Source organism: Lactuca saligna, chromosome 3, assembly GCF_052625555.1.
Source record: "Lactuca saligna cultivar CGN05327 chromosome 3, ASM5262555v1, whole genome shotgun sequence".
In the NCBI taxonomy this organism is placed as follows: domain Eukaryota; kingdom Viridiplantae; phylum Streptophyta; class Magnoliopsida; order Asterales; family Asteraceae; genus Lactuca; species Lactuca saligna.
This window is the reverse complement of record NC_136419.1, coordinates 30,890,108-30,909,036: the sequence shown is the minus strand read 5'-3', so window position 1 is coordinate 30,909,036 and position 18,929 is coordinate 30,890,108. Positions and strand designations below refer to the sequence as shown.

The 18,929-nt window shown below is 34.3% G+C and overlaps 2 protein-coding genes across 3 annotated transcripts; both read left to right on the top strand.

The window, feature by feature from the left end:
* Positions 1–7,630: 7,630 nt before the first annotated feature.
* Positions 7,631–11,269, top strand: LOC145034990 (uncharacterized). 2 transcript variants are annotated; one of them, XM_078983568.1, is made up of 13 exons: positions 7,631–7,806; positions 8,218–8,423; positions 8,505–8,585; positions 8,679–8,761; positions 8,831–8,946; positions 9,033–9,143; positions 9,300–9,385; positions 9,459–9,618; positions 9,701–9,778; positions 9,880–9,930; positions 10,646–10,783; positions 10,892–10,967; positions 11,093–11,269. In XM_078983568.1, the coding sequence occupies exons 2-13, from the start codon at positions 8,257–8,259 to the stop codon at positions 11,119–11,121; spliced, it is 1,176 nt and encodes a 391-aa protein (XP_078839694.1). In that variant the 5' UTR covers positions 7,631–7,806; positions 8,218–8,256; the 3' UTR covers positions 11,122–11,269. The 2 variants fall into 2 exon arrangements, with proteins under 2 accessions (XP_078839694.1, XP_078839695.1); XM_078983569.1 differs by having other exon boundaries at positions 7,631–7,873.
* A 4,361-nt stretch (positions 11,270–15,630) lies between these two features.
* LOC145034988 (ABC transporter F family member 4-like) lies at positions 15,631–18,877 on the top strand. The gene is made up of 3 exons (XM_078983567.1): positions 15,631–15,994; positions 16,213–18,415; positions 18,553–18,877. The coding sequence occupies exon 2, from the start codon at positions 16,236–16,238 to the stop codon at positions 18,405–18,407; it is 2,172 nt and encodes a 723-aa protein (XP_078839693.1). The 5' UTR covers positions 15,631–15,994; positions 16,213–16,235; the 3' UTR covers positions 18,408–18,415; positions 18,553–18,877.
* Positions 18,878–18,929: the final 52 nt, after the last annotated feature.

Below are 18,929 nucleotides of genomic sequence, written 5' to 3'. Positions count from 1 at the left end.
GTCCTTGAAGGACATTGTATGAGATCCTGACTGGCCAGATGTTAGATCACTCCTGAACGCCCTGAGGCGGTCCTGCATTAACTCAACTATCCCTTCCTTGATCGACCCGAAGATGATGGGGGTCGACTCAAGGATGTCTCTGGTGATTTCTGACGCGATGAACTCACGTAGCCTCTCGTCTACTGGCTCGGAACCTGATCCCGAGCCCGATCCCTCTCCTGAACTGCCAACTGCTAGTCTCGGACGTAGTACCACCATTCTGCAATACATATGCCAAACGTCAGTGATATTGATACCTCTTGAGGGATCACATCTACTACAAGTTCCCTGGTCTTGTTTCAGCCTTCTTCAGTTCGGGTACGGATCCTCTGCTTTCAGTAGTACGGGCCCATACTACCTTCCACATCTATCTGTACCTTCTTTAAGGACTACCTTGACACCACCATATCCCTTTTTACCACTGCTGATCACTGCTATCCTCATCCTAGGCTTACCCTAGGGAAAATCTCTGGACCTATACAAACCGGTCCTCAGCTTCTGAAGGCCTCCTTGTAATGCCAATTAGCCATCACCTGAATACCATCACATGTGATGAGGCTCAGATAATCATTCGAGTAATAGACTCGTCCCAACAACGGTTAGACTCATACAAGAGCTGCGCAATAGGGCCAAATCCAACACTCTGAGATTATTCAACCCTGACCACATGTGACGTGACGTATTCACCTAATGGCTAACTCTCATCACTCAGAGTCCCACAAAGCACAAAGCAAGCATCATTCGGATGCAGGTAAACTAGTCAAGCAAGTCTATTCTCATAGAGAGAAACTGTACTAGTATACAATGCTAAGCTCATACTATCAGCCATAACCTAAACAGGCTATCCTACAGCTGTCTACTCAATACTAGCATGCAATTCACATAAGCTGAAGCACATAAACCAGGCACATAAGGCATCACTCCTAGACCCTTAGTACTATTTTAGCATGTTGTTCTACTGAAACTGATAAACATATCATAAACTTGTATGGCTACTTTGGGGAATACTTACTTGAGCTCGGCCGGTCGCGCACATCACACACTTCGTTCTTTCTTAAAACTCTTTACTTAATTTTTTAGAAAACTTTTTCTTTTTCGAAATCCTTTAATCCATCGATTTGAGTTCAGACACTCCCGAAGGTGTGTCCGAATCCCTCAAACCAGGGTTCTGATACCAATTTGTAACGACCCAATTTTTCAAGTCCAAAATTTTCATTTTCAATTAAACACTTTGTAAAACATTAGTAAATAAACAACATTCGACCATATCATTTCTTAAAACATATTTCGTGTCCGCAAACCCAAAACATAAGTCATAATAATGTCAGAGTACAAATCCCAAAATATCTCATTATGCGGAAAATGGGAGTGTGTGTATGATGTGGCGCTACCACGCCAGCTCCTTCCCCTTCGCTGAAGAGGTACCTGAAACCAAAACTATAAACTTTAAGCACAAAGCTTAGTGAGTTCCCCTATCGTGCCACATACCATACAATCATATAGCATACATACTGTCGGGCGATTCTAGGGTGCCCGACCTGCCCGATACAACCATTCTGGGGTGCCGACCTACCCGTGCGGCCATTATGGGGTGCCGTCCTACCCGTGTCAACCATTTTGGGGTGCTGACCTACCCATGTTAAGCTATTCTGGGGTGTTGCTGACCTACCCCATCGGTCTTAACAACCGCACATGGGGACTATTCCCCTCCTACTACCCCTATCACATATAACATATCATGCCAGCATACAAACATACCATCACATACTATCAGGCATATCTGAGGTGCCTGACCTACCCTTCGGTCCTAACAACCGAACTCTACTACTATCACATATAACATATCATGCCAGCACATAACATATCAGGTAGTAGCAAACCTAGATGATATCACAAAGACAATCATCTAACATACAACTCCTACTGGTGGGCCGACATTGTAACCGTAGACCCACCGCTACTGGAAGGTAACTCACCTCGAAAAGTAGCTGCAGAAAATATGCTTGCTAGATAACTGACTGCTGCACCGGCAATCCTCCGGCTATAAAATCCATAAACATAGATTAGTCACTCCTAAAAACCCTTAGGTCAAATGACTGACCTACCCCAGGTCCAAGGTCAACTCCTTGGTCAAAGTCAACTTCCAGTTGACTGGACTCGCCGAGTCATGGCACAGACTCGCCGAGTCCCTCTCCTACTATCCCAGCACTAACTCATCAAGTCCCTTTTTCCCACTCATTGAGTCACCCTTAACTCACTACTTGGGACGATTAGACCGACTCACGATCCGACTCTCCGAGTCCAAGAACAACTCGCCGAGTTTCAGGAAATCTTCAAAGACTCGCCGAGTTGTTCATCCAACTCATCGAGTCTAAGACCATCTTCATAGAACTCGCCGAGTCCCTACAACCCTCCTCCCATACAGACCAAATATGAGACATGCAATAGTTCCAAACCATAAATCTAAGCTCCTAGGGTATGCTTATCACGTAAAGTTGCAAAATTTGCGTGCATGCATGGCCCTAAGAGCTCCAAAAGGCAATTTCAAGCTCTTTAGGAGGTCATACACTCAATAGAAACCTCAATCACTTCAACCATAGAGACTTTACACTTCTAAGGTGTCCATAAGGTCCAGATCTGAAGTCCTTTCAGAACATAGAGTATAACTACATGGGGTTTGAGGTTTTAGGGCTTGAAAACCATCAATTAGGGACAAAAAGGGGATCTAATGAGCTAGTGATCAACGTAGGAACTTTTCTACCTGAATGAAAGCTTTTCACAGTGTAGATTTCGGATCTACTTCCCCTCCTTGCACTCTTCAACCTCCTCATTCTTCTTCTAAGCTCCAAACTTCCTTCACCAAGCCAAAAATCACTCACAAGAACAATATGGGGGCTAGGGTTTCGCTCTACAGCTATCTGGAAGTGTTAGGGACAAGGGAGCCCGAGTTAGAGTGTTTACATAGGGTGCAAACACTTGGGTTAGGGTTTTACTCATCCAGCATGGACTCGCCGAGTCTGGGACCCAACTCGCCGAGTCCCTCACTTAAATCTCATGCCAAAATCACTCCTACTTGGTGAGTCGGGCCTCCAACTCGCCAAGTCCAAGGCAAAATGAGAAAAAAAAATACATAAACAGAAATCGTAACAGGAATCCGGTGTTACATAACGCCAATGAATTATACATTAACAAGTTTGGGGTTGGTGTTCCTTTTGCTTTAACGTCTTTATGGAGGTGCAAATAGCCTCTTCCACCACGTTTTTGACCCACACCCAACCGTCTTATTAGTTAAGTGTGTAATACCAATCATATGTCGATGTCAATTAAGGCTTTATGATGAGCAAGACTTTACGGAAATCAATGGCTTTTTGTTCTGTGAGCAATATTCTGACGTTCAAAATATATTTTGTGACATCGACATTTAATCTAAAGTTCATTCATCTTTTATGCATTGCATCGACATGTTATTCGTTTCCAGTTAGGTTAAGTATTTCTAAACATCCCAATAATCTCAACCCACAAACAAGTCAGTAAAGTCCCGTTGAAAAAGTTGAGTTTTTTTTTTTTTTTTTTTTTTTTTTTTGAAACTTAATTTTTATCAACATGAAATCTACAAGAGGAATTTAGTTAAGAGAAAATAATAATAAATGATTAGTTGGATAAAGATTGTCTAATATATGATAGGTTCCAATGTAGATAAGGCAAAGGTCAATGGATGTGGAGCTATGTAAGGCATATGTGGCATGGAAAATGGAAAAGAGCCTTAGACCAAAGAGAGTGGGTGCGGTTGCACCCACAGTTCCACCGAATCATCATCGGAACCACAATTTTCTCGCCATTCACCCATTTAGTGTCGTGCTCCCTCTCTCTCTCTCTCTCTCTTATTTCTTCAATTGTTTCTCTCTCTTCTCCCTCTTTGGAATACCACACCTAGTGTGTGTGGCAAAAAACCATATTTTGTGTGGTAAAATTAACATGGAACCTATGTGGCGCTTACATGGCAGAGGAGGGAGTGTGATTCTTGTGACAACACATCCTCTAGCCTTAACATCATATTGTCAAGTCTTTTTCATCCCTCTCTTATCCCAATTATAGAAACACCATTTTTCACTTTTTATTTGTTTTTATATTTTTATTTGAATTCCAATATGTCAAAAAAAAAGTATCCTACACATCTATCGGTTAACACACTCCCTTCGTCATCTTCTCGTTCAAGCTTTGAATAAATAGATGATAAAAAAGTTTTGGGTGTATAAAAATACATGTTCACTTTATCTTTCTAGCTTTCTTCTTGGAACACACACACACACATAATCGATAACACAAAGATAAAATTGATGACTAGGTTTTAGGTTTACAAATTCTAATAGATCTGGTTGTATCCACCAATTGAAATGATGTTCGTGTGCGCGCGCGTGTGTGTGTGTGTGTGTGTATATATATATATATATATATATATATATATATATAATTCACACTAATAAATACACCCAATGATATACAGACACAACTCGTAGAAAATTTATTGATTTCAAAATTAAACCCTAAACCATCACTTATCCTAATAACCACTTATGAAAACCCTAAAGCCTCTCATCTTCGATATCAAAATCAAAACCATAAACCCTCTCTTACTCGATTAATCCTTTTTGAAAATCCTAGGGATCTTCTACGTCGTCATCAAGTGGATTCCATGACCCAGATTATCGGTGGCGGCACATTCACAGTGGTGGTACAATCATGACAGTATCACAATATGACACATTTTCGCATACCCAGATTCATGGTTGCTTCTGTGGCGGGTGAGAGACATAGGTGTTGTTTGTTTTTTCTGATACAAAATGTTTACAGTCTACAGACCACGTCTGCAAACCTCTGTAGTGGAAGAGGTAGACCAAATGTCTAAAGTCTGAAAGAAGAAGATTGTTTGTTTTTTAACATCGGTAGGTTGCTTGATATGGGTATATTTATACACATAATTATACATCATAATTTAATATTTTAATTACTTTTATGCCTTTACCATAACAACAGATACTTAATTTTCTATGAATTATGATGTAGGGACAAAAGTTATGCTTGGAGCAAAAAGGAAGCTGGAAGCTGGTAGCCGGATGCTGGAAGTTGGAAGCCAGATGCTGGAAGTTGGAAGTTTGGATCAAAGCTCTTAAATGATGACAAATATACCCAACATGGCGTGGAGGCCCTACCACGGCGTGGTGACTTGAAGATTCCCGATCAATTTCGAAGACTTGAAGAACACGGGATAAACACGAAGACCACAACGTGGTGAACTTACCACGCCGTGGTGATCTAATTTCGGGAAAACTATATAAAGACCTAATTCTCCTCCGAATTGGGACTTTTGGCTTTGGAAAGAATCATCACCTTTTGAAGGAGAAGCACCCGTTCTAAGGCTTGGAAGCAAGGAATTCAATCATACCATTGGAAGTAGGAGAATTAAGGCAACCAATCTCTACACTTTGATTTTTATTTAGTTTTTACTATGCCAAACTCTTTGAGTTTCGATTTTGTGTTCTTGTTTACTAAAATCATGAGCTAAGTTCTCATGACTTTCTTTTTGTGCAGGATGGATTGATTATTTGTGGTTGAATTTATGAATTGGACTTAATTTGTTTTGATTATTTGTTAATTTAGCTTATTAAAGAATCTCAAATGCTTTTGATAACTATTTTCTCTACTTATTGTTGAATTTGATCAAGTTAGTATGACTATCTTACTTAGTTGAATTTGAATCTTATGATCTTGTGAATTGCAAGATTGTAGGACTAGAGTTTTAAACAAAGTCTAAGGTTAAATAGAAAAGTGGGTAAAAACGTATAGGAGGTAATATATGACAGTAAATCATATATTGAATTGAATCAATAAACTGAACTGATCAATTAATTATAAGTTTAATCAATTCGAACCGAACACTAGTAAACTTGTAAGTTTGTCCTCTTGATCACCGAATCAATAAGCTAGTTTACTAAATGATTAAATTAGTGAATATTAATTTGGTTACCTTAGGAATTTTTAACTAAAGAAATTAAATTCATTGCACTTCCATAAATCAACCATAATAACAAGTGAATCCGAAGCTAAACAAAAGTCTCTTACTCACATTGGTTAATTCACTTTTTGCTCTCTTGCTTTAGTTTAGTGTTAGCTCAATTAATTGATAATAGTTAGTTTGGTAATTTAAGTTTAAAAAATATAATTAAAATAATTACTATACAATAATTCAATAAAATAAAAAAATTGCATAATTGATCCTTGCAGTTTGGAAAAAAGATAAAACTGCAAAAATGGTCGAGGGGTAAATGCATCATTTGCCAAAAGTTAACTGTCATTCTGTTAAACTTAACGATGTAAGGACAAAAAACACAACAAAATCACAAAATAGGGATATTTTTTGCTAATAAACTTTTTTTTTGACCTTACCTAAAGAAATTGACAAACCACATGGACCATTTTTGTAAATTTGTCGGGAAAATTCTATAAAATATACTGTTTTTGTTATTTTATTGGGTAAATGACACAAAAAACACATTTTTTACACATAAATTTGATTTTAACACCGTGTTTTTTTTGTGTCAATTGTGTTTTCCAATTTGTTACAATTCTGACCACTTGACCGGTTAACCATGTTACATGCTAAAGTGTCAGTTTTGATGACGTGGTATGCTGACATAATATGCTGATGTGTCAAAATTGATTTTTTTTTCTCACAAAAAACACTAAGTTTTCATTTTTTTTTTCGATTTTAACACTAAGTTTAATTTTTTTTTCAACTTTGACACTATGTTTTTTTGTTTCAAATCGAACATTATTTTTTTTCCAATTTTGTTCAATATTGACAATTTTCTATTTGAAACCGTATAAATATTTTTTTAATACATTTAAACCGTATAAATATGTTTTTATTTTTCATTTAAAAACCATAGTTGTATAAAAATACAATTTTTTTTACACTCAAACCTTATTTTTATATATAAATATGTATTAGTTATATAAAAATTGTATTTTATATTAAATATGCAACTTTAAAATGTGTTTGGAGGTTTGGACGCGTGTAGTCGATCAAAACTCGGATATCAAGTTTGCAACCCATCAAATTTTTACATCTTATTAGAAACGTATTGTTAGTTTGATTCTTATGATATAACTAATGCTTTGAATGTAAGAAAAAAAACACTTTGTATTTAAATAAAAATGTGGTTTTTAAACGAATAAAATATGTTTATACGGTTTAAAATGTAATAAAAAAATATATTTATATGGTTTCAAATGGAAAATAGACAAAATTGAATAAAATTTGATAAATGATGTTCGATTAGAAAAAAAAAAAAACATAGCATTAAAATTGAAATAAAAAATTATATTTTATTGTGTAAATCTTAAATCTAAAAAAATACACTCGGCGAATCTAAATAAATAGTTTTTTGGTGGGTTAAATACTTGGATCACGGCCCATCACATATCAGACCCTAACCATTTTGCAGGGAAATGAAATGGCCCAAACCCGCAGAGTCCTTGTGAAAATGCGGGTTATTTTTCTCCCAAACACCCCTAACGTCATAATCCAAGTGAATCTTTCTCAAACTTTAAACCAATCTCTCGGATTGTTTTGAGAAATCGAATCCGGAAGGGATTTTAAAATTTTAATTGCCTATTCGTGAGAAATCTTACTATAATAAATTAATAATGAACAGAACCCTCATATTCAGACCCATATATCGGCTGCCGTTGCATTTGATTTCAAAGGTACATCGATCGAAAGTTCACCCATTCTTTTATCGTTATTGTTCCTAATTGGGTCGATTTCCAACAGGTTAAACCCGTTCTTATCAATGTCTCATAGTTAATATCTTAGATTTCTCCTCTTACGGCTGCAACTCAATTAGGGTATTTGTATTTGTAATTGTAGCAGTATCTCTTGATTTGCAAATATTCTGAAAGTTAGACTTCGTTATACATATATATGGGGCTTCACTTCGTAATCACAACTATTTTTGTTAGGATTTGGGTTGTAACGTATTGCCACATTACCAAACTAAGACCAATTTCTTTTATTAATCTTCACTGCATAATTGAGCAATTCCAAAGTTATTTCACTTTTCTATTATAAAACAACTTTACTGGTATTACCATATGTATTTATTCAATGTTCTACAGGATTTGAGAGTTGTGCGAAGCTTAATTCTCTGATTCAAGATGGGAAGAAGAAGACAGAATTCCTATCAAGATACAGAGATTCGAAAAGGTGGAAATTTTGCTACAGATTTTGACAGTGACACAGATATCAACGAATGCACAAGTGCAAGTGCTCAACTAGGCTCAAAGCGTTTGAACCACTTCTTGGAACAGTTATATGAGAAAAGGTGCCTTTTAAGATAACTATTACAGTGTAAAAAGTTTATGTTCTATGAACTTAATTGCTGATTACTTATCTGATTGTTTAGGGGGTCTGTAAGGGAAGCTGCACTTTCTTCAATAATCCTGAGTTATAGCCTTGGCTATCAATACCAATTTTCTGAAAAAAAGTTAGTACTCCTTTTATCTATATGAAAAACTACATAATAATTTGTAGTTAGTTTAAAAGGACATTCAGACAAAAGTTTCTTCTGTTTTTGCAGCTTCACTGAGTTACTTTACCAATGCTTGAAATCTTTCAAAAGGGATTCGATTAAAGAGAGTTGTTTGGCTCTTGAAGTTCTAGGTAAATTGAAATATTTTTTATTTTCCTTTATCCAGTTTGGAATATTTTTAAACCTTTCTTCTCCATCAGGATTACTAGCTATCACCATTGGCTGTGGAGAAAAGAGTCGTGAACTATATAAAGAAACAGCCCCAGTTCTTTCAGAAGCTCTTAACACCGAGTCTCAATCACAGAAGTTAAAACTAGTATGCCCCTTGTATTCTTATTATTTATTTCAAATCCTTTGATTTACTATTTTACTTATTGTTACTAATTCAAGACTTTTTGGTAGATATTGGATAGTTTGGCTATTATCACATTCGTTGGGGGAAATGAATTGGAGGAGACAGAAAGATCTATGCAAAGTATGTGGGATTTCATGCATTCAAGACCAGATTTCAAGGTATTTTCATGATAAATAATTTCTAGATCTTGTATATTGTTAATGGCAACTTAGTCAAAATCTTCATTACATGTCATAAATATTGGTATGAACTTATGACATCTTTCTTACATTATTTGGAAATTGGATAATTGTAAAATTTGGAGTTGGAAACAGGAAGCTCAAAGTGAAGCAATTTTTTGTTGGTCTCTCCTTCTTAGTAGCATGGATAGTTGGACTCTCAGTTATAAACATTGGCGAGGGTAATTCATCATAATCTTTTTTTTTATCAGTATCAATATCAGTATTAGTATCAAGCAAGTGTTTTGTATACAGGGTGATTCCTTTCTTCAAGAAGTTACTAGAATCAGACAATGAATCCATTGTCAAAGGAGCTACACAAGCATTAGCCCTAATATTTGAACAAGGGTGCCTTGAGAAGTTTGAAGGTGACACATCAGCAATGGAGGAGATGGATGTTGAGAAAATTGTGGAGGTAAAGTTTCCATCTTTTTAAGTTACTCTATTTATATAATATATGATGTGTTTAAGGTACAACATGTTTGATAAAACGATAGGATGGTCATATCCCGGAAATTTCTGTAAAGATTGGTAAACAAAGATTAAAAGTCAACACATTACCTCATCAAATCCAGGTATATTTGTTTTAGCTAAATAATATTCCTAAAAATGTTTTTTTTCCTATTTTCTTCAGTGTATAATTTTTTTCCCTTTTGTATCTTATCATCTTATGCAGCTTAATTTTGTGAAGCGGTTGCTTGGTTCTGGTTTCATTGTACACATGAGGGTGGGGTTTTCTTTACCCTTTTTGCTTTATAATTTATTAATTGGAAATTTCCAGAAAAATCCTTATAGTTTGGCCTCATAATCGATATTAGTCCTTATATTTTTTTTATTTTATAAGTCCCAAAAAAAGCAATTGTTTGCATTTTGATCCTTTTACTCAGTAAACCAGCCACCAACCGAATATAAAGAGACTTTTTCGCAGATATGATCAGAATATAAGGATTATATATATATATATATATATATATATATATATATATATATATATATATATATATATATATATATATATATATTTCTGATTTTTTTTTTTTTCTGTCTAACGGATTGTATTATCTTATAAAGCGTATTTATTCTTATGTTTATTTTAAAGAAAATATTTTACGATAATAGCAGAAAAATAAAAATACAATAAGATAATACTTTGTGTCACACAAAAACTATTACATTAAGATTATAATAAGATAATATTAAAAAATTAAAAATAATATATGTTTTTAAAAATCCTTATATTCAGACCATATCTGTGAAAAAATCCTTATATTCTGTTGGTGAAACTGGGGTAAAATAATCAAAATGCAAACAATTGCCCATTTTTTTGGGGGCTTGATAAAATAAAAGTATATATATAAAGATTAAATAGATTGTGAGACCAAAATATAAGGACTTTCCCTTTATTAATTGTTTCTATCTTATTTATTGAAATATAAAAATAGGAAAATGAACTTCTACATGATGTGTTCAAGTTCAAACCAGAGAAAAAACAATTAGGCAGAAATTTATATGTCGCTGAACGTGATGAGGTTTCTGTCAATCTTTTCGTTCCCCATGTAAGAAGTGAAGACAGCTTTCAGGTCCATTTTTCTTTGTTATCAATTTATATGTTTTTAATTTTTAATTTTGGATTTATGGTGTTGAGTCACTTGGGTGGCTGTGCTAACATTTTGTATACATTTCACCAGCGAATTCACAAGTCGCATAACTCAATTTTTGTCAAGGCAAGGACTCAAATACGAAACAAGCATCGTGATATCAAAGGTTCCTTGTTATCATGATAAAAAATAAAAAAAATAAAAAAAAAATTATGAAACCGAACTTTTTATTTTTTATTTTTTAATTTCGGGGAAATTAATTCTTAATAGCGTACTATCTTTGTGCTGCAGGGGAGGAGCAAGGGTGTTTTCGAGATTGATGTTAGAATGTGAAAGACACTCGTTTTATGAAAGGCATGGAGTCTTCTATTTTACTGTTGATATAAATGTAGTATTTTGTATCATCATTGTTACGGTATGTCTTAGTTAATCTATTTAATTAATTCAAATATTATAATTCTTAAAGTATTTGTTTGTATACCATGATTTTTCATTTAATTATATATTACACTTCCCACGGTTATGAAATTAATTAAACTTTTATACTAAATACTAAGAATTATTAATCAATTATTTTAAATAAATTATTAGTTAAGAGATTTTTTTAGTTATATATAATTATAATTATTGATTCAAATACATACGTACGTGAAATTATAGCACCTTATAACTTGTATTAATTTTATTTTTTATTGTAATATTATTAATTTAATATAATTAGAGTGTAAATTTTAAAATTTGAAATTTGAAATAAATAATTAATAGGTTGATAAGTGAGTGACATTAATTAGGAGGTCTAATAAGATGTTTCATGGACAAAAAAACTACTATTTTATTAATATAGGGAGATTGGACACGACAATTACATTTTAGATCATCAAACTAATAGATTATGCAAAAAATCCCTACAAATCAATTCAATTCTTTACTCAAAACATTGCCAAACTAATCACAATATATAAGATCCTTTTCAAATTCTATAACATTCTCTTTCTTCTTTGAAGTACTTGTAGTTTCACCGACAACACACATTCAGTTTTGCCTAGTAAATGAACATTGTTTTTGGTGGTTGTCGAGGCCAACAAAATAAATAGTCTTAATATTACATACTAAAATAGTGTATAATGGTAAATGAATAATATCTAATGAGATTGGTTAACTTTGATAATATTGTTGTACAAACACTTGTAAAACTAAAATAAAATAAAATTGGGGGATTTTGATCTTTTGAGATGTTTAAAAGAAAACTAGAATTACACTAAGATTTAAAAACATAATACAACAAAAGCAAAGTTTGATGTAAAATCAATAAGAAAAATATGGTTGGTTTTGAACTTTCATTACTTGAACATCTGGTTAAATAATCATGAGAATACCAAAGTGCAATATTTGTGTTCAAAATCTAACTTGGGTATAACAATTTATAAGCATAACTTGCCTTAATTCTTCTTTTGTATTAAAATGATTAGAGAAACTCATAACACATTTCCTAAATCAAAGTCACAACACTAATAAAAGCATTTAATTTTGTGAAACTCAACTAGCATAAGGTTTTAAGAGTCACTAAATCCAAAGAGTAATCTATTGTTTCATTACCACTATGGAGAAAATATTTTCTTATTATAAATGAAATGAAAACAAACATTTAAACTAAATGTTGCTTGTTAAATTGAAGACCCATTACTTTGCCAATAATTTAACCAACAAAAATAATATTTACATATCAATATTCATGACTAAAGATACATAAACATGAAGGAAGTTTTCATAGAAAATATAATCATAGATATTCAACACAAGTTCATTGAGTTCTTCAAAATAACCAAATCATTCAAGCAATTACATCCAAGTCAACCAATGATAAATCTAGCCTAGCATGGCTAAGATTAAGGAAAAACAATATAGTTTAGAAATACCAAACATTGTTCAAGATGAAAGATGGAAAAGACCACAAATCTTCAAATCTTTTAGAGAGCAAAAAATATATGTTCTTGCAAGAGTTCTTCCTCCTTTCCTCTTCAAAAGTTCAGTCAAAGGGTTTTAAAACACGGATGAAAAAGATGCCCCAAAAAGCACACTACCTACGCGGATGGCTCGAGAGTAAACGTAGAACGCGTGTAAGTGTTGAATGGGTCAATTTAGTTCATCTTTAAATGGGTCTCTTTCTCCAATGCTTCAAATCTTGATCTAAGCTAATTGTAAGGTTCTTGACAGCCCAAATATGCCTTCTAAACTCTTTCAAGATGATCCATTGCTCCTTGATGTAACGCTCGCAGATTCGGGTTGGTCATTTAGAGATAATAAGCATTAAAAATGACATTTTGGTAGAAGATTATTTAGCATACATAATCTTTACCAAATTATAATATATGTCACAAAGATTATGTACATATAAAGAACGCTGAAATCTGACTTATAATGAAGAAGTTATGACCCGTTGAAGTTTTGCGACAAAACCGACACGGTTCCACGTATCGTAAAAAGTGAATTTTCGATGAAATATTTTTTAGCCTTAGCAATCTAAATAAAAGTTGTAGTATATGTTTAACCGAGAGTGTGCATATAAAGAACGTCTAAATCTGACAATAAACCCAATTGTACCACTTCAAGCCCACAGGTACACCATTAGCTTCCAAAGGTCCCGTATTCCCTCCATATTCTGTGTTGAATAGTTTTTGATAAATCCTGCAAATAAGCTCAAAAGACTAGAAAGTACCCGATAAAAATGAACAAATAACAAAAAAATAAAAAATAAATTATACACATTAAGAATAGCTAAAATGAGATGAAAAGAGCTAAATAAATTAGGAAAAGAAGTAAATAAAATGAAGTTATAAGTTTTCTCATCCCACATTGATATAAGGATGGAAGTTTGTATGCTCTCCAATTTTATTAAAAGAGAATAAAACCTTCGTTTCAAAGCACACCAACCTGATACATTTAAAGTTTTAATTAGTTCTTTCTATTCTTTTTCTTGTTTTAGGTTGTTGAAAGTGTTAGTTAACATTTTGGAAGGTGGGCATGTAATTTAGGAGAGCATTGAGATGTTATTCTATGTGTTTATAACAATTTATCATATAGTGAATTGTCTCTATAAAAGCTCGTGCAATTTATCATATTGTGAACTCTCTATAGAAGTCCGTGGTTTTTCTCTGGGTTTTGAGTTTTCCACGTATATTAATTTGTTATGTTATTTTCTTTATTATTATTATGGATAGGATTGTTGGGGATCCTTGATGCTATTTTCCCAACATACCATCCATACATTGACGTATTGCACCTTCACCACCCATACAAACAAGGAGAAAGAGAAAGGCGGACTTTTTTGGCGCTTGAAACTATCACAGTTGTTCATTCCTTTCTTAAGTTTGTTATCATTTATCATTTTATTTGTATACACAATTATCCGTAAAATAATTGAGATATAGGCGTTCGCGTGCTTCCTCATGATTTCTGTTTAACATCACACTTCTTGTTCGTAGAATGCATGACTTCATTTTTTTCTTGTAGTTCATTAGTATAATACTCGGTCATCATGGTGATAAACATATCATCATAACCGGATGACAAGTCAAACAGATCCATAATAAAAATATGTTGAAAATTTATATAAAAAGATTTTAAAATGGTAGTGGTGTGTAAAAAAAAATATGGTATATATATATATATATATATATATATATATATATATATATATATATATATATATATATATATATATATATATATAATTGACCGTTGAACGGTCATTTGAATCAATGGAATTGTGTTGCTTTGTGTCAAGTCCTCCATATTTTACCACACGACGTAGCTGAGGGTATGTTCCAAGCAGCTCAATGGTGTGGAGGGAGGCCAATTCAACCTCTTACACAACGTTTAAACTATATACCCATCGGTTTGAGTGATAGTATAAATTTAGGATGAGCATAGGCGGGTACTCGCTTCATTTCGTTGGAACCGAAGAAGGAACCGGAACTCGCGGTTCTTGTGAAGTTAGAATCGGAATTGAAGCTGGTCTAGGCAGTTTTTAAATTTTTGGAACTAGTCCCGAAACCGACGGTTTCTATTCTAGGACCGGGTAACCCAATTACATCATTTTTTTAATTTCGTTAATACAAAATAATTCTTATCCATTGAAACAAAAAGTAAATATTATAACTAATTCATTACAATACAAGTTACAAACGATAAAAAAAAAATGTTTTAAATGATAATCCAAATTGCTAAATATAAGTCATAAGCAAAAGTTCATGTGCTTTACCATCAACATTTCGTTAATGTTATTTAACATTAGATATTTGCAAAAGATATTATCATTGATGTATGTTCAAATTGTTTTATGGTTATGTGTTCGCGTTCATTCACATAATACAATTAGTTTTGAAAAAAAATTGCAAATGTGATTTATTAACATTTTAACTTTAAGATCCTATTAGACACTCTCAACAAATGTATTAGTTATCAATGTTGTTACGATCAATTCGTTTAAGTATTCAGTGTTTTTAAATTTTCATATTTTGAAACAGATCCAAATAAGGGTTCGTATAAAATAGAAATTAAATCCAGAACCGATTTGTATGAGAATCAAAAATATTTGTATTTAAAAATATTTGGCAAAAAAGATAAAGAAAAATCATGTTCTTTGTTTAAAAAACCTATTCTGATATATATTTTTTTTCAATTACAGTCGACTTAGATAAAGAAAAATAAATAAAAAATAGTCTGTAAGAAAATAAACGTTATAATATTTTTTTTTATGGTATAAATCGACCTCTGAGATGTTCTTACTTAGAAATTATGTGAACTACAAATTGAAGCGAGTTAAAAAAAATATCACTTTAACATCCGAGGTGTAGTTTTTGCGTATTTATTAAGGAATGGATACCCTCTTTCCCCTCTCTGGTTAGGGTTTCCGATCTTCTTGCCGTATCTAAATTCTTGTCTAGACACTTAGGGTTCCATTCCATACTTCCATTTCTCTTGTTTACTCAGCCGGCAATCATACATCTCGCCATATCTATCCGACGGTCCGACGGCACGACGCAACGACGCCTCCAGCCCTCCACTGATTCGACGCCTCTTTCTCCGACCGTCCGACAATCAGCCATCCACTGATTCGACGCATCCAGCTTTCCAGTCCCCGAATCAACGCATCCATCCCTCCACTGATTCCGTTCCCTCAGTTTTTTTTAGGTTAGTTGTAACTGATTCTTCTCCAGAATTTTTGAAATAGTGCCCACTTCAGAATCATATGAAAATTTGCTTGCTTCAGAATTTATACTTGAATATATGAAAATTTTGTTTGGCTGTATCTGTTTTTTGGCCGCTTGTTATTGAATCGAATAAGAAATTAGAAATGAGTTAGTAGTCTCGAGGTTGGTCTAATTTGAGTTTTTCCACCTTGCATACAGATTCGTGAAAGTTTATTAATCCAATGGGAAAGAAAAAAACAGATGAGGGTGGAGAGAAGGGTAAACAAAGCACTAAAGAAGGAAAGAAAGAGAAGCTATCAGTCTCAGCCATGCTTGCCAGCATGGACCAGAAACCTGATAAAGCAAAGAAAGTAACCTCCTCAAGCTCCACCACCCGTAATCCCAAAACCAAAGCACTTCCAAAATTACAGTCCTATGCAGACATTGATCTCCCTCCTTCAGATGATGAAGAAGATGATGATGCAGAGTATGAATCCGGAGAAGAAGTTCAAAAAGGAGGACCCAAAAAGCCCAGCAGGAAAGAAAGGGCTAATGACAGGAATCTTGAAGTATCAATAACCGAGAAAGATTTAAAGAAACGAGAAAAGAAGGATATGATTCAAGCCCAAGTAATTGAACAAGCCAAACAAGAAGCTTTAAAAGATGACCATGATGCATTCACAGTGGTGATAGGTAGTCGGGCTTCAGTTCTTGATGGTCAAGATGATGCAGATGCAAATGTAAAAGACATAACAGTGGATAATTTCTCAGTTTCTGCACGAGGGAAAGAGTTGATGAAAAATGCATCTGTGAAAATCTCTCATGGAAAGAGATACGGGTTAGTTGGACCCAACGGAAAGGGAAAGTCAACCCTCTTAAAGCTTCTAGCTTGGAGAAAGATTCCTGTTCCCAAGAACATAGATGTTCTTTTAGTCGAACAAGAAATAGTCGGTGATGACAAAACTGCCCTTCAAGCTGTAGTTGCAGCAAATGAGGAGCTCGTAAGGCTAAGACAAGAAGTCGCCACATTGTTGGAATCACCCGAGGGCGAAAATGGAAATGAAGTCGATGATGACGCAGGAGAAAAACTTGCTGAATTATACGAAAAGTTACAGATAATGGGTTCAGATGCTGCTGAAGCACAAGCTTCCAAGATTCTTGCTGGATTAGGGTTCACAAAAGCTATGCAAATTCGTGCCACAAGATCTTTCAGTGGTGGGTGGCGTATGCGAATCTCATTGGCTCGTGCCCTTTTTGTTCAACCTACTTTGTTACTACTTGATGAACCCACAAATCATCTTGACCTGAGAGCTGTTCTTTGGCTGGAAGAATACTTATGCAGATGGAAGAAAACTTTAGTTGTTGTTTCACACGATAGAGACTTCTTAAACACTGTCTGTAATGAAATAATCCATCTCCATGACTTAAAACTCCACATGTATCGTGGAAACTTTGATGATTTTGAAAGTGGGTATGAACAACGTCGCAAAGAGATGAACAAAAAATTTGAAACTTATGACAAACAAGTCAAAGCTGCTAAAAGAGCCGGGAACCAAAAGCAACAAGAGAAAGTCAAAGAGAAGGCGAAATTTGCAGTCAAAGAAGCGAAAAAGAAATCAAAAGGGAAAGTGGATGAAGATGAAGAAATCCCAGAAGCCCCACAAAAATGGAGAGATTACACAGTCGAGTTTCATTTTCCCGAACCCACCGAGTTAACTCCACCATTGTTGCAACTAATTGATGTTAGTTTTAGTTATCCGGAAAGAGACGATTTTCGATTATCTGATGTGGATGTCGGGATTGATATGGGGACACGTGTCGCGATCGTGGGGCCCAATGGTGCTGGAAAGTCAACTTTACTAAACTTACTCGCAGGTGATTTGAATCCGACTGAAGGCGAAGTGAGGAGAAGTCAGAAGCTAAGAATCGGGAGATACTCACAACATTTTGTTGACTTGTTGACCATGGGTGAAACCCCGGTTCAGTATCTACTCCGGTTACATCCAGAACAAGAGGGGTTTAGCAAGCAAGAAGCAGTTCGTGCTAAACTTGGTAAATTCGGGTTGCCAAGTCATAATCATTTGACTCCAATTGCTAAATTGTCAGGGGGACAAAAAGCGCGTGTTGTTTTTACATCGATTTCAATGTCAAAACCGCATATTTTGTTGCTTGATGAGCCCACAAATCATTTGGATATGCAGAGTATTGATGCACTTGCGGATGCACTTGATGAGTTTAGTGGTGGGGTTGTTCTTGTGAGTCATGACTCGAGGTTGATTTCTAGGGTTTGTGATGATGAAGAGAAGAGTGAGATTTGGGTTGTGGATAATGGGGTTGTGGACAAGTTTGAGGGGAGTTTTGAGGAGTATAAAGAGGAGCTTCAGAAGGAGATTAGAGCTGAGGTTGACGAATGATTGATGTGGTATGTATCTACATTGTATTACATAACAACAAATATTTTTCATGTCTATATCTAATCTTCTCTCTCTACCTTCATTGCCTTTTTAGCTGTAATTGCTTTTACTTGAATCTCTGATGATGTTTGATGTTCATCTGCAGGGAACTTGAAGGCATCTTGATTATAATGGAGCATTTCTTTGGTGGTTATATATTTGCACTTTCATATGGAGATTTTGAGGCCTCTATTAAATATGCATTTTTTTTGAAAGTTTTAAGGATTTGCGAATTGTTTTTATATGATACTGATACCTAAGTGTTGCTTGTGTTGAACACGTAGGACATGATTACATTTGTTCGATTGTGCTTTTGCTTTATAGCTTAATAAGGTCAACATGCCCACAATGTTAATTCCTTTTTAAGGCATTTATAATACTTTTAGCATGCAATGTCAACATTGGATTATGCAAAATGACTTTGGAGTAAATACCAATCTTTTGGGTTTTATGATTGTGTGATTTCTTGTTTTTCTAGGCGAC